Genomic DNA, 13,204 nt, shown 5'->3' with positions numbered 1-13,204 from the left:
CTGCTCGTTTCCCATTGGTTGAGAGACCAAAATATAAACAATTCTAGCTTGGCATCATCCAGAGTAGTTTTTTTTTCTTGAGTTACACTCATATACTCTTAGATTTTATCCTCTGCAATGTCGGTAAGTACTGATTTTTGTGTCTGTGTTTTGTGTCTAGTTTAGGCATATTTTGATATATAACTAAAGTCTGTGTGAAGCATAATATGACTGCACCATGCAACTGAAAAAAGTGCAAGGAAAAAGGCCCGCAAATATATAGGTCTGCCAGTTAAGGCGAAAGTAGCAATTTCAGTAAATAAATATTTATAATTTTTTAATGCATACATGAATTCTGTAGAGGTTTTGGTGTGTACAGAACGTTTTAATTGTCCTTCCAGATCAATGAGAAATTGTTTTATGGTGGTCCCTCCAAAGAGAAGTCCAAACATGTGTGCATTTTGGAGGAAAGTAACTCAAATCCAGAGCCAGCTGACCTGGAATTGCTTGACAATGGTGATGAATACTTGCCACCGGATGCACAGGTGTCAAGTGATGATGAGGAGGAAGATAGGCCATCCAAAAAGCCTAAATTTGCCCCATGAATACCAAGATATTTACATGCAAGCATTGCAGCACAAAGAAAAATCCTGTTACATCCTCATTTTTCTCTCATATGCAAAGTAAATCTATGCATCAAGAAGGGAAGAAATTGCTTCATAGCCTTTCTTTCTAGCAAATAGTCATCTAGAATTATTGTTCTTTCTCAGGAAATTCATGAAATGGACTTGCAAGTTTTGTCCTTTTGCAATGTGTCCATGTTGGTCTTTGGTTCATCTTTATATTTCTTGTAGACTTAAAAAATATTTGGAAACAAGTTTCATTTATGTTTTTGATATTGTCTATTTGCATAATCAATTTGAAAAATGTTATTCGCAATTAAACAAAAACTTATTTTTAGAAATCCATTTATATAGGCTCATTTTCCTTGCATTGAGATATTTTATCGACTCATAGGAAAGACATTTCGAATTTCACATTTTCCTAGGCATGACCAGTAAAGTGTTCCCTCATTCTTACCATTCTTACGAACATTTCTACATATACCTGAATGCATGTGTATAAATGTTGGTAGAATTACCGACAATATGTTAAGTAAAAGGACACAAGTGCAACTAATGTGACATTTTATTGTGGCAACGTTTCGCTCTCCAGGAGCTTTGTCAAGCCGTTACAAACAATACATGAACACAGAGGGTATATATAGGCTTCGAATATCGACAAAGCTCCTGGTGAGTGAAACGTTGATATAGTAAAAGTCACATTAGTTAAACTTGTGTCCCTCTGCCTGAAGACATGCTGCAGTATTCCCTCATTCTTATATTTTTATCCTAAATTAATGAGAACATAATAACATAAAACTTCAGTTGATGAAATTGGACATATTAAAAAATGAATTAACGCGAATCAAAACATATGTTTATTACAATTTGTAGAATCCATCGTCAACAAATACTGTTCTTGGCCATGAATACAATATTAACACAGAGATAAATAGACTAATGAGGTGGTTGTTGATGATGTAGTATGCAACGAGACAACCAGAGATGAACCACCATCCTCTAGTCAAGCATGGTAGTAGCTCTCAAATACCAATTTATGATGTTTTTGGAATGCCACCAAGTATGAAAGAATATCTAGGTTGTGAAACCACTTATGGTCAACTTACCACGAAGGATGTAGTCTATTTTGGCAAAAACATGTAAATTTAATGGACATTATTTCGAATGCTATTACAGGAAGCATTATGTTTCACAACCAATACGAAATAAGTTTTTTTTTTAGGATGTTGTTGTAAAACAAGTACGCGAGGGTCATTTTGACTTCATCCCTAAGTGTGAAATAGCCATCACCAGTCATTACTAAATGTTAAATGGTCATCACTCGTCATTATTAAATATCAGATGGTCATTACTCGCCATTACTAAATATCAGATGGTCATCACTCGTCATTACTAAATGTTAGATGGTCATCACTTATCATCCCTCTGTCTGCCGAGTGATCTCACTAACACGGGAATCCTTATTAAAGAAGAACTGGCGAACTAGTCTAATCTATTACATCTATCCCGAGCTCTGCAGTAATGGTCAGCAGCCCACAAACTAGTAGTGTAAAATGTACCTTGCAGACCTCGCTTTGTTTTCCTGGACTACGTTTCGCTCTACTGCTTTATCAGTAAAGATCAAAAACGTCGTTTAATAAAAAACTTCGCTCTGCTGCTTGTGTTTTACATTCCTAGTTTGTTGATTCTTATTTACTAAAGATAACCTAGAAAGCTCAATTACTTAACATTAAACAGAAGTATGAATTAGTTCCCTGCTAGAATTCGTATGGACTGCAACTTTTTCTTCACATTTTGAAACATCTCGTAGCACTAGAGGAGTCTCTTCACCCGAGGAACTCAGAGCCCACTGCTCTCTTCTGATCATATTCTAATGCGCGGACAAATTCAGGTCCATATAACCTCTTCCCAAGAAATTCTGAGCCCATAACTCTCTTGCCTAGAAATTCTGAACCCATGGCTCGCTTTCCTAGAAACTCGGAGCCCATAGCTCTCTTGCCCAAAAATTCTGAACCCATCGCTCGTTTTCCCAGAAATTCGGATCCCATTGTTCTCTTTCCTAAAAACTCAGACCCCATGGCCCTCTTGCCAAGAAACTCGGACCCCATGGCTCTTTTTCCTAAAAATTCTGATCCCATTGCTCTTTTTCCCAAGAATTCTGAGCCCATGGCCCTTTTACCTAAAAATTCTGATCCCATGGCCCTTTTTCCCAGGAATTCTGATCCCATGGCCCGTTTTCCTAGATATTCTGAATCTACAACTCTCTTGCCTAAGAATTCTGAACCCATTCTCTTTCCTAAGAACTCTGATCCCATTTTCTTTGAGGTGAGCATACCAAAGAAGTTTTTCAGTCCTTCATAACTGTTGTCTGCATGGAAGCCTCGAACGCTTTTCTTGGGTTTCGCTGTAAACAAGTCCTCGCTGGGGTTCTCGGCAGCTCTGTCGTCGTAGTCATATTGACCGGTAAAACTGAACTGCTCCTTCTTCAGGTCTTTCTCAGTACCGTCTTCGTTGCTGGTGTTTTCGCTCACAAAATTTCCGGGGTTGTCGGCAGCCGTGAGCCTCCCAGCTGATCTTTTGCCGAGGAACTCCGAGCCAATCCTCCTGACGCCTCGGTTAAGGAGCTGTGGGGACTGGTATCGAGCTGCTGGGTTGGATATGGCCATCAGGATGTAGCGTAGCATGGACTCGTTAGGTGCTCCTGCCATCCGCTTCACAACCACCTCCGCAGGATCATCTGCGGAGAGTAGTAACAATTTTAGCTAAAAAAAAAATAACTTTCAATATATATATAGCAAAATGAAAATAATGTTGGTAAAATTACCGACAATATGTTAGGTAAAAGGTAACAAGTGCAACTAATGCGACATTTTATTGTGTCGAACATTTTGCTCTCCAGGAACTTTGTCAAGCCTTTAGTGCGTGACAAAGTCCTGAAAAGCGAGACGTTGCCACAATAAAATGTCACATTAGTTGCACTTGTATCCTTTTACCAAACAAAAAAAAAAAATAAAAGTAATTCTTAACACAAAAGACCCTCTGTCAGAAGCTAATTTACAAGTTTCAAACGGAAACTAGGTTGTAAGAGCAACTTTCTATGTAAGTATATTTTTTTGCAATGGAATTGACTTCAGCTTTAATAAGAATGTAAGGAATCTGAAAATTAAATGATTTATATAATAAGTTGCATTGTACTACGTGGTTACTGAAGGTAGAAGAAAGCGTATTGATACTGCATACATTTAGGACAACTGTAGTGGATACATTTGTCCTGGGACCTTAGTCATTCGCCTGTGTCCTTTCATCCATTTATGGTCATTGTAAAGCTGATGATTATAACACACGATGAGGTGAGGGAGCTCATTGTGTTATGGAAGACACTAGTTAAGGTGTTATGGAAGACACTAGTTAAGGTGTTATGGAAGACACTAGTTAAGGTGTTATGGAAGACACTAGTTAAGGTGTTATGGAAGACACTGGTTAAGGTGTTATGGAAGACACTGGTTAATGTGTTATGGAAGACACTGGTTAAGGTGTTATGGAAGACACTGGTTAATGTGTTATGGAAGACACTGGTTAAGGTGTCATGGAAGACACTAGTTAAGGTGTTATGGAAGACACTGGTTAATGTGTTATGGAAGACACTGGTTAAGGTGTCATGGAAGACACTAGTTAAGGTGTTATAGAAGACACTAATTAAGGTGTTATGGAAGACACTTGTTAAGGTGTTATGGAAGACACTGGTTAATGTGTTATGGAAGACACTGGTTAAGATGTTATGGAAGACACTAGTTAAGGTGTTATGGAAGACACTAGTTAAGGTGTTATGGAAGACACTGGTTAAGGTGTTATGGAAGACACTGGTTAATGTGTTATGGAAGACACTAGTTAAGGTGTTATGGAAGACACTAGTTAAGGTGATATGGAAAACACTGGTTAAGGTGTTATGGAAGACACTGGTTAAAGTTTTATGGAAGACACTGGTTAAGGTGTTATGGAAGACATTAGTTAAGGCGTTATGGAAGACACTAGTTTAGGTGCTATGGAAGACACTGGTTAAGGTGTTATGGAAGACACTGGTTAAGGTGTTATGGAAGACACTGGTTAAGGTGTTATGGAAGACACTGGTTAAAGTGTTATGGAAGACACTAGTTAAGGTGTTATGGAAGACACTGGTTAAGGTGTTATGGAAGATACTGGTTAAGGTGTTATGGAAGACACTGGTTAAGGTGTTATGGAAGACACTGGTTAATGTGTTATGGAAGACACTGGTTAAGGTGTTATGGAAGACACTGGTTAATGTGTTATGGAAGACACTGGTTAAGGTGTCATGGAAGACACTAGTTAAGGTGTTATGGAAGACACTAGTTAAGGTGTTATGAAAGACACTGGTTAAGGTGTTATGGAAGACACTGGTTAATGTGTTATGGAAGAAACTGGTTAAGATGTTCTGGAAGAAACTAGTTAAGGTGTTATGGAAGACACTAGTTAAGGTGTTATGGAAGACACTGGTTAAGATGTTATGGAAGACACTAGTTAATGTGTTATGGAAGACACTGGTTAAGGTTTTATGGAAGACACTAGTTAAGGTGTTATGGAAGACACTGGTTAAAGTGTTATGGAAGACACTGGTTAATGTGTTATGGAAGACACTGGTTAAGGTGTCATAGAAGACACTAGTTAAGGTGTTATGGAAGACACTAGTTAAGGTGTTATGGAAGACACTGGTTAAGGTGTTATGGAAGACACTGGTTAATGTGTTATGGAAGACACTGGTTAAGATATTATGGAAGACACTAGTTAAGGTGTTATGGAAGACACTGGTTAAGGTGTTATGGAAGACACTGGTTAAGGTTTTATGGAAGACACTAGTTAAGGTGTTATGGAAGACACTGATTAAAGTGTTATGGAAGACACTGGTTAATGTTTTATGGAAGACACTGGTTAAGGTGTTATGGAAGACACTGGTTAAAGTGTTATGGAAGACACTGGTTAATGTTTTATGGAAGACACTGGTTACGGTGTTATGGAGGACAATGGTTAATGTTTTATGGAAGACACTAGTTAAGGTGTTATGGAAGACACTGGTTAAAGTGTTATGGAAGACACTGGTTAATGTTTTATGGAAGACACTGGTTAAGGTGTCATAGAAGACACTAGTTAAGGTGTTATGGAAGACACTGGTTACGGTGTTATGGAGGACAATGGTTAATGTGTTATGGAAGACACTAGTTAAGGTGATATGGAAGACACTGGTTAAGGTGTTATGGAAGACACTAGTTAAGGTGTTATGGAAGACACTAGTTAAGGTGTTATGGACGACACTGGTTAATGTGTTATGGCAGACACTAGTTAAGGTGTTATGGAAGACAGTGGTTAAGATGTTATGGAAGACATTGGTTAAGGTGTTATGGGAGACACTAGTTAAGGTGTTACGGAAGACACTAGTTAAGGTGTTATGGAAGACACTGGTTAAAGTGTTATGGAAGACACTGGTTAAGATGTTATGGAAGTCACTGGTTAATGTGTTATGGAAGACACTAGTTAAGGTGTTATGGAAGACACTGGTTAATGTGTTATGGAAGACACTAGTTAAGGTGTTATGGAAGACACTGGATAAGGTGTTATGGAAGACACTAGTTAAGGTGTTATGGAAGACAGTGGTTAAGGAGTTATGGAAGACAGTGGTTAAGGTGTTATGGAAGACAGTGTTTAAGGTATTATGGAAGACAGTGGTTAAGGTGTTATGGAAGACAGTGGTTAAGATGTTATGGAAGACATTGGTTAAGGTGTTATGAAAACAGTGGTTAAGGTGTTATGGAAGACACTGGTTAAGGTGTTATGGAAGACACTGGTTAAGGTGTTATGGAAAACAGTGGTTAAGGTGTTATGGAAAACAGTGGTTAAGGTGTTATGGAAAACAGTGGTTAAGGTGTTATGGAATACAGTGGTTAAGGTGTTATGGAAAACAGTGATTAAGTTGTTATGGAAGACACTACTTAAGGTGATAAGGAAGACACTAGTTAAGATGTTTTGGAAGACACTGGTTAAAGTGTTATGGAAGACACTGGTTAAGGTGTTATGGAAGACATTAGTTAAGGGGTCATAGAAGACACTAGTTAATGTGTTACGGAAGACACTGGTTAAGGTGTTATGGAAGACACTAGTTAAGGTGTTATGGAAGACACTGGTTAAAGTGTTATGGAAGACACTGGTTAATGTGTTATGGAAGACACTGGTTAAGGTGTTATGGAAGACACTGGTTACGGTGTTATGGAAGACACTGGTTAATGTGTTATGGAAGACACTAGTTAAGGTGTCATGGAAGACACTAGTTAATGTGTTACGGAAGACACTGGTTAAGGTGTTATGGAAGACAATGGTTAAGGTGTTATGGAAGACACTGGTTAAAGTGTTATGGTAGACACTAGTTAAGGTGTTATGGAAGACATTAGTTAAGACGTTATGGAAGACACTAGTTTAGGTGTTATGGAAGACACTAGTTAAGGTGTTATGGAAGACACTAGTTAAGGTGTTATGGAAGACACTAGTTAAGGTGTTATGGAAGACACTAGTTAAGGTGTTATGGAAGACACTAGTTAAGGTGTTATGGAAGACACTAGTTAAGGTGTTATGGAAGACACTGGTTAAAGTGTTATGGAAGACACTGGTTAAGGTGTTATGGAAGACCTTAGTTAAGGCGTTATGGAAGACACTAGTTTAGGTGTTATGGAAGACACTAGTTAAGGTGTTATGGAAGACACTGGTTAAGGTGTTATGGAAGACAATGGTTAATGTGTTATGGAAGACACTGGTTAAGGTGTTATGGAAGACACTAGTTAAGGTGTTATGGAAGACACTGGTTAAGGTATTAGGAAAGACACTGGTTAAGATGCTATGGAAGACACTAGTTAACGTGTTATGGAAGACACTAGTTAAGGTGTTATGGACGACACTGGTTAATGTGTTATGGAAGACACTAGTTAAGGTGTTATGGAAGACAGTGCTTAAGAAGTTATGGAAGACACTAGTTAAGGTGTTATGGAAGACAGTGGTTAAGGTGTTATGGGAGACACTAGTTAAGGTGTTACGGAAGACACTAGTTAATGTGTTATGGAAGACACTGGTTAAGGTGTTATGGAAGACTCTGGTTAAAGTGTTATGGAAGACACTGGCTAAGATGTTATGGAAGTCACTGGTTAATGTGTTGTGGAAGACACTAGTTAAGGTGTTATGGAAGACACTGGTTAAAGTGTTATGGAAGACACTGGTTAAGGTGTTATGAAAGACATTGGTTAAGGTGTTATGGAAGACACTAGTTAAGGTGTTATGGAAGACACTGGTTAATGTGTTATGGAAGACACTAGTTAAGGTGTTATGGAAGACACTGGATAAGGTGTTATGGAAGACAGTGGTTAAGGTGTTATGGAAGACATTGGTTAAGGTGTTATGGAAGACATTGGTTAAGGTGTTATGAAAACAGTGGTTAAGGTGTTATGGAAGACACTGGTTAAGGTGTTATGGAAGACATTGGTTAAGGTGTTATGGAAAACAGTGGTTAAGGTGTTATGGAAAACAGTGGTTAAGGTGTTATGGAAAACAGTGGTTAAGGTGTTATGGAATACAGTGGTTAAGGTGTTATGGAAGACACTAGTTAAGGTGTTATGGAAGACACTGGTTTAAGGTGTTATGGAAGACACTAGTTAAGGTGTTATGGAAGACACTAGTTAAGGTGTTATGGACGACACTGTTTAAGGTGTTATGGACGACACTGTTTAAGGTGTTATGGACGACACTGTTTAAGGTGTTATGGAAGACACTTGTTAATGTGTTATGGAAGACACTAGTTAAGGTGATATGGAAGACACTGGTTAAAGTGTTATGGAAGACACTGGTTAATGTGTTATGGAAGACTCTGGTTAAGGTATTATGGAAGGCACTGGTTAAGATGTTATGGAAGACACTAGTTAAGGTGTTATGGAAGACACTAGTTAAGGTGTTATGGGAGACACTGGTTAAGGTGTTATGGAAGACACTAGTTAAGGTGTTACTGAAGACACTAGTTAAGGTGTTATGGAAGACACTGGTTAAGGTGTTATGGAAGACACTGGTTAAGGTGTTAAGGAATACAGCGATTAAGGTGTTATGGAAGACAGTGGTTAAGGTGTTATGGAAGACACTGGTTAAGGTGTTATGGAATACAGTGGTTAAGGTGTTATGGAAGACACTGGTTAAGGTGTTATGGAAGACACTAATTAAGGTGTTATGGAAGACACTGATTAAGGTGTTATGGAAGACACTGGTTAAAGTGTTATGGAAGACACTGGTTAAGATGTTATGGAAGACACTGGTTAAAGTGTTATAGAAAACAGTGGTTAAGATGTTATGGAAGGCACTAGTTAAGGTGTTATGGAAGACACTAGTTAAGGTGTTATGGAAGACAGTGGTTAAGGTGTTATGGAAGACACTAGTTAAGGTGTTATGGAAGACACTGGTTAAAGTGTTATAAAAAACAGTGGTTAAGATGTTATGGAAGACACTGGTTAAAGTGTTATAAAAAACAGTGGTTAAGATGTTATGGAAGACACTGGTTAAGGTGCATTGTTATTGAAGACAGTGGTTAAGGTGTTATGGAAGACACTGGTTGAGGTGTTATGGAAGACACTAGTTAACGTGTTATGGAAGACATTGGTTAAGGTGCATTGTTATGGAAGACACTGGTTAAGGTGTTATGGAAGACACTGGTTAAGGTGTTATGGAAGACACTGGTTAAGGTGCATTGTTATGGAAGACAATGGTTAAGGTGTTATGGAAGACACTGGTTAAGGTGCATTGTTATGGAAGACAATGGTTAAGGTGTTATGGAAGACACTGGTTAAGGTGTTATTGAAGACAGTGGTTAAGGTGTTATAGAAGACACTGGTTAAGGTGTTATGGAAGACACATGGAAGAGCCCATGATGACACTCTTCAGGTCACTTGTTCTATCTAGGCTGGAATATTGCTGCACACTAACAGCACCTTTCAAGGCAGGTGAAATTCCCGACCTAGAAAATGTACAGAGAACTTTCACGGCGCGCATAACGGAGATAAAACACCTCAATTATTGGGAGCGCTTGAGGTTCCTAAACCTGTATTCCCTGGAACGCAGGAGGGAGAGATACATGATTATATACACCTGGAAAATCCTAGAGGGACTAGTACCGAACTTGCACACGAAAATCACTCACTACGAAAGCAAAAGACTTGGCAGACGATGCACCATTCCCCCAATGAAAAGCAGGGGTGTCACTAGCACGTTAAGAGACCATACAATAAGTGTCACGGGCCCGAGACTGTTCAACTGCCTCCCAGCACACATAAGGGAGATTACCAACAGACCCCTGGCAGTCTTCAAGCTGGCACTGGACAAGCACCTAAAGTCAGTTCCGGATCAGCCGGGCTGTGGCTCGTACGTTGGTTTGCGTGCAGCCAGCAGCAACAGCCTGGTTGATCAGGCTCTGATCCACCAGGAGGCCTGGTCACAGACCGGGCCGCGGGGGCGTTGACCCCCGGAACTCTCCAGGTAAACTCCAGGTAAACACTGGTTAAGGTGTTATGGAAGACACTAGTTAAGGTGTTATGGAAGACACTGGTTAAACTGTTATGGAAGGCACTGGTTAAGATCTTATGGAAGACACTGGTTAAGGTGTTATGGAAGACAGTGGTTAAGGTGTTATAAAAGACACTGGTTAAGGTGTTATGGAAGACAGTGGTTAAGGTGTTATGGGAGACACTGGTTAAGGTGTTATGGAAGACACTAGTTAAGGTGTTATGGAAGACACTGGTTAAGGTGTTATGGTAAACAGTGGTTAAGGTGTTATGGAAAACAGTGGTTAAGGTGTTATGAAAGACAGTGGTTAAAGTGTTATGGAAGACAGTGGTTAAGGTGTTATGAAAGACACTGTTTAAGGTGTTATGGAAGACACTGGTTAAGGTGTTATGGAAGACACTGGTTAAGGTGTTATGGAATACAGTGGTTAAGGTGTTATGGAAAACAGTGGTTAAGGTGTTATGAAAGACAGTGGTTAAAGTGTTATGGAAGACAGTGGTTAAGGTGTTATGAAAGACACTGTTTAAGGTGTTATGGAAGACACTGGTTAAGGTGTTATGGAAGACACTGGTTAAGGTGTTATGGAATACAGTGGTTAAGGTGTTATGGAAAACAGTGGTTAAGGTGTTATGGAAGACACTGGTTAAGGTGTTATGGAATACAGTGGTTAAGGTGTTATGGAATACAGTGGTTAAGGTGTTATGGAAGACAGTGGTTAAGGTGTTATGGAAGACACTGGTTAAGGTGTTATGGAAGACACTGGTTAAGGTGTTATGGAAGACACTGATTAAGGTGTTATGGAAGACACTGGTTAAGGCGTTATGGAAGACACTGGTTAATGTGTTATGGAAGACACTGGTTAAGGTGTTATGGAAGACACTGGTTAAGGTGTTATGAAATACAGTGGTTAAGGTGTTATGGAAAACAGTGGTTAAGGTGTTATGGAAAACAGTGGTTAATGTGTTATGTAAGACACTGGTTAAGGTGTTATGGAAGACACTGGTTAAGGTGTTATGGAAGACACTAGTTAAGGTGTTATAGAAGACACTGGTTAAGGTGTTATGGAAGACACTGGTTAAGGTGTTATGGAAGACACTAGTTAAGGTGTTATGGAAGACACTGGTTAAACTGTTATGGAAGGCACTGGTTAAGGTGTTATGGAAGATACTGATTAAGGTGTTATGGAAGACAGTGGTTAAGGTGTTATGGGAGACACTGGTTAAGGTGTTATGGAAGACACTTGTTAAGGTGTTATGGAAGACACTGATTAAGGTGTTATGGAAGACATTGGTTAAGGTGTTATGGGGGACACTGGTTAAGGTGTTATGGATAACACTTGTTAAGGTGTTATTGAAGACAGTGGTTAAGGTGTTATGGAAGACACTGGTTAATGTGTCATGGAAGACACTTTTTAAGGTGTTATGGAAGACACTGGTTAAGGTGTTATGGAAGACATTGGTTAAGGTGTTATGGAAGACACTGGTTAAGATGTTATGGAAGACACTGGTTAAGGTGTTATGGAAGACACTGGTTAAGGTGTTATGGAAGACACTGGTTAAGGTGTTATGGAAGACACTAGTTAAGGTGTTATGGAAGACACTGGTTAAGGTGTTATGGAAGACACTGGTTAAGATGTTATGGAAGACACTAGTTAAGGTGTTATGGAAGACACTGGTTAAGGTGTTATGGAAGACACTGGTTAAGGTGTTATGGAAGACACTAGTTAAGGTGTTATGGAAGACACTGGTTAAGATGTTATGGAAGACACTAGTTAAGGTGTTATGGAAGACACTGGTTAAGGTGTTATGGAAGACACTGGTTAAGGTGTTATGGAAGACACTGGTTAAGGTGTTATGGAAAACAGTGGTTAAGGTGTTATGGAAGACACTGGTTAAGGTGTTATGGAAGACACTGGTTAAGGTGTTATGGAAAACAGTGGTTAAGGTGTTATGGAATACAGTGATTAAGGTGTTATGGAAGACACTAGTTAAGGTGATAAGGAAGACACTAGTTAAGATGTTTTGGAAGACACTGATTAAAGTGTTATGGAAGACACTGGTTAAGGTGTTATGGAAGACATTAGTTAAGGGGTCATAGAAGACACTAGTTAATGTGTTACGGAAGACACTGGTTAAGGTGTTATGGAAGACACTAGTTAAGGTGTTATGGAAGACACTGGTTAAAGTGTTATGGAAGACACTGGTTAATGTGTTATGGAAGACACTGGTTAAGGTGTTATGGAAGACACTGGTTACGGTGTTATGGAAGACACTGGTTAATGTGTTATGGAAGACACTAGTTAAGGTGTCATGGAAGACACTAGTTAATGTGTTACGGAAGACACTGGTTAAGGTGTTATGGAAGACAATGGTTAAGGTGTTATGGAAGACACTGGTTAAAGTGTTATGGTAGACACTAGTTAAGGTGTTATGGAAGACATTAGTTAAGACGTTATGGAAGACACTAGTTTAGGTGTTATGGAAGACACTAGTTAAGGTGTTATGGAAGACACTAGTTAAGGTGTTATGGAAGACACTAGTTAAGGTGTTATGGAAGACACTAGTTAAGGTGTTATGGAAGACACTAGTTAAGGTGTTATGGAAGACACTAGTTAAGGTGTTATGGAAGACACTGGTTAAAGTGTTATGGAAGACACTGGTTAAGGTGTTATGGAAGACATTAGTTAAGGCGTTATGGAAGACACTAGTTTAGGTGTTATGGAAGACACTAGTTAAGGTGTTATGGAAGACACTGGTTAAGGTGTTATGGAAGACAATGGTTAATGTGTTATGGAAGACACTGGTTAAGGTGTTATGGAAGACACTAGTTAAGGTGTTATGGAAGACACTGGTTAAGGTATTAGGAAAGACACTGGTTAAGATGCTATGGAAGACACTAGTTAACGTGTTATGGAAGACACTAGTTAAGGTGTTATGGACGACACTGGTTAATGTGTTATGGAAGACACTAGTTAAGGTGTTATGGAAGACAGTGCTTAAGAAGTTATGGAA

The 13,204-nt window shown here is 39.0% G+C and overlaps 1 protein-coding gene across 2 annotated transcripts in view; it reads right to left on the bottom strand.

Annotated features, from left to right (window-relative positions):
• Window positions 1-1,436: 1,436 nt before the first annotated feature.
• Window positions 1,437-13,204, bottom strand: part of LOC128685325 (ribosome-binding protein 1) — a 380,271-nt gene continuing 368,503 nt past the window's right edge. For both annotated transcript variants that reach the window (XM_070083027.1, XM_070083028.1), the window contains exon 3: window positions 1,437-3,339. In XM_070083027.1, the coding sequence (XP_069939128.1) occupies window positions 2,429-3,339 (911 nt within the window). In that variant the 3' untranslated portion in view covers window positions 1,437-2,428. The remainder of the gene's footprint in view (window positions 3,340-13,204) is intronic.

The sequence above is a fragment of the Cherax quadricarinatus genome, chromosome 8, assembly GCF_038502225.1.
Source record: "Cherax quadricarinatus isolate ZL_2023a chromosome 8, ASM3850222v1, whole genome shotgun sequence".
NCBI classification, from domain to species: Eukaryota; Metazoa; Arthropoda; class Malacostraca; order Decapoda; family Parastacidae; genus Cherax; species Cherax quadricarinatus.
Note: the sequence above shows the minus strand (reverse complement) of the source record. Positions and strands in the feature narration are given on the sequence as shown.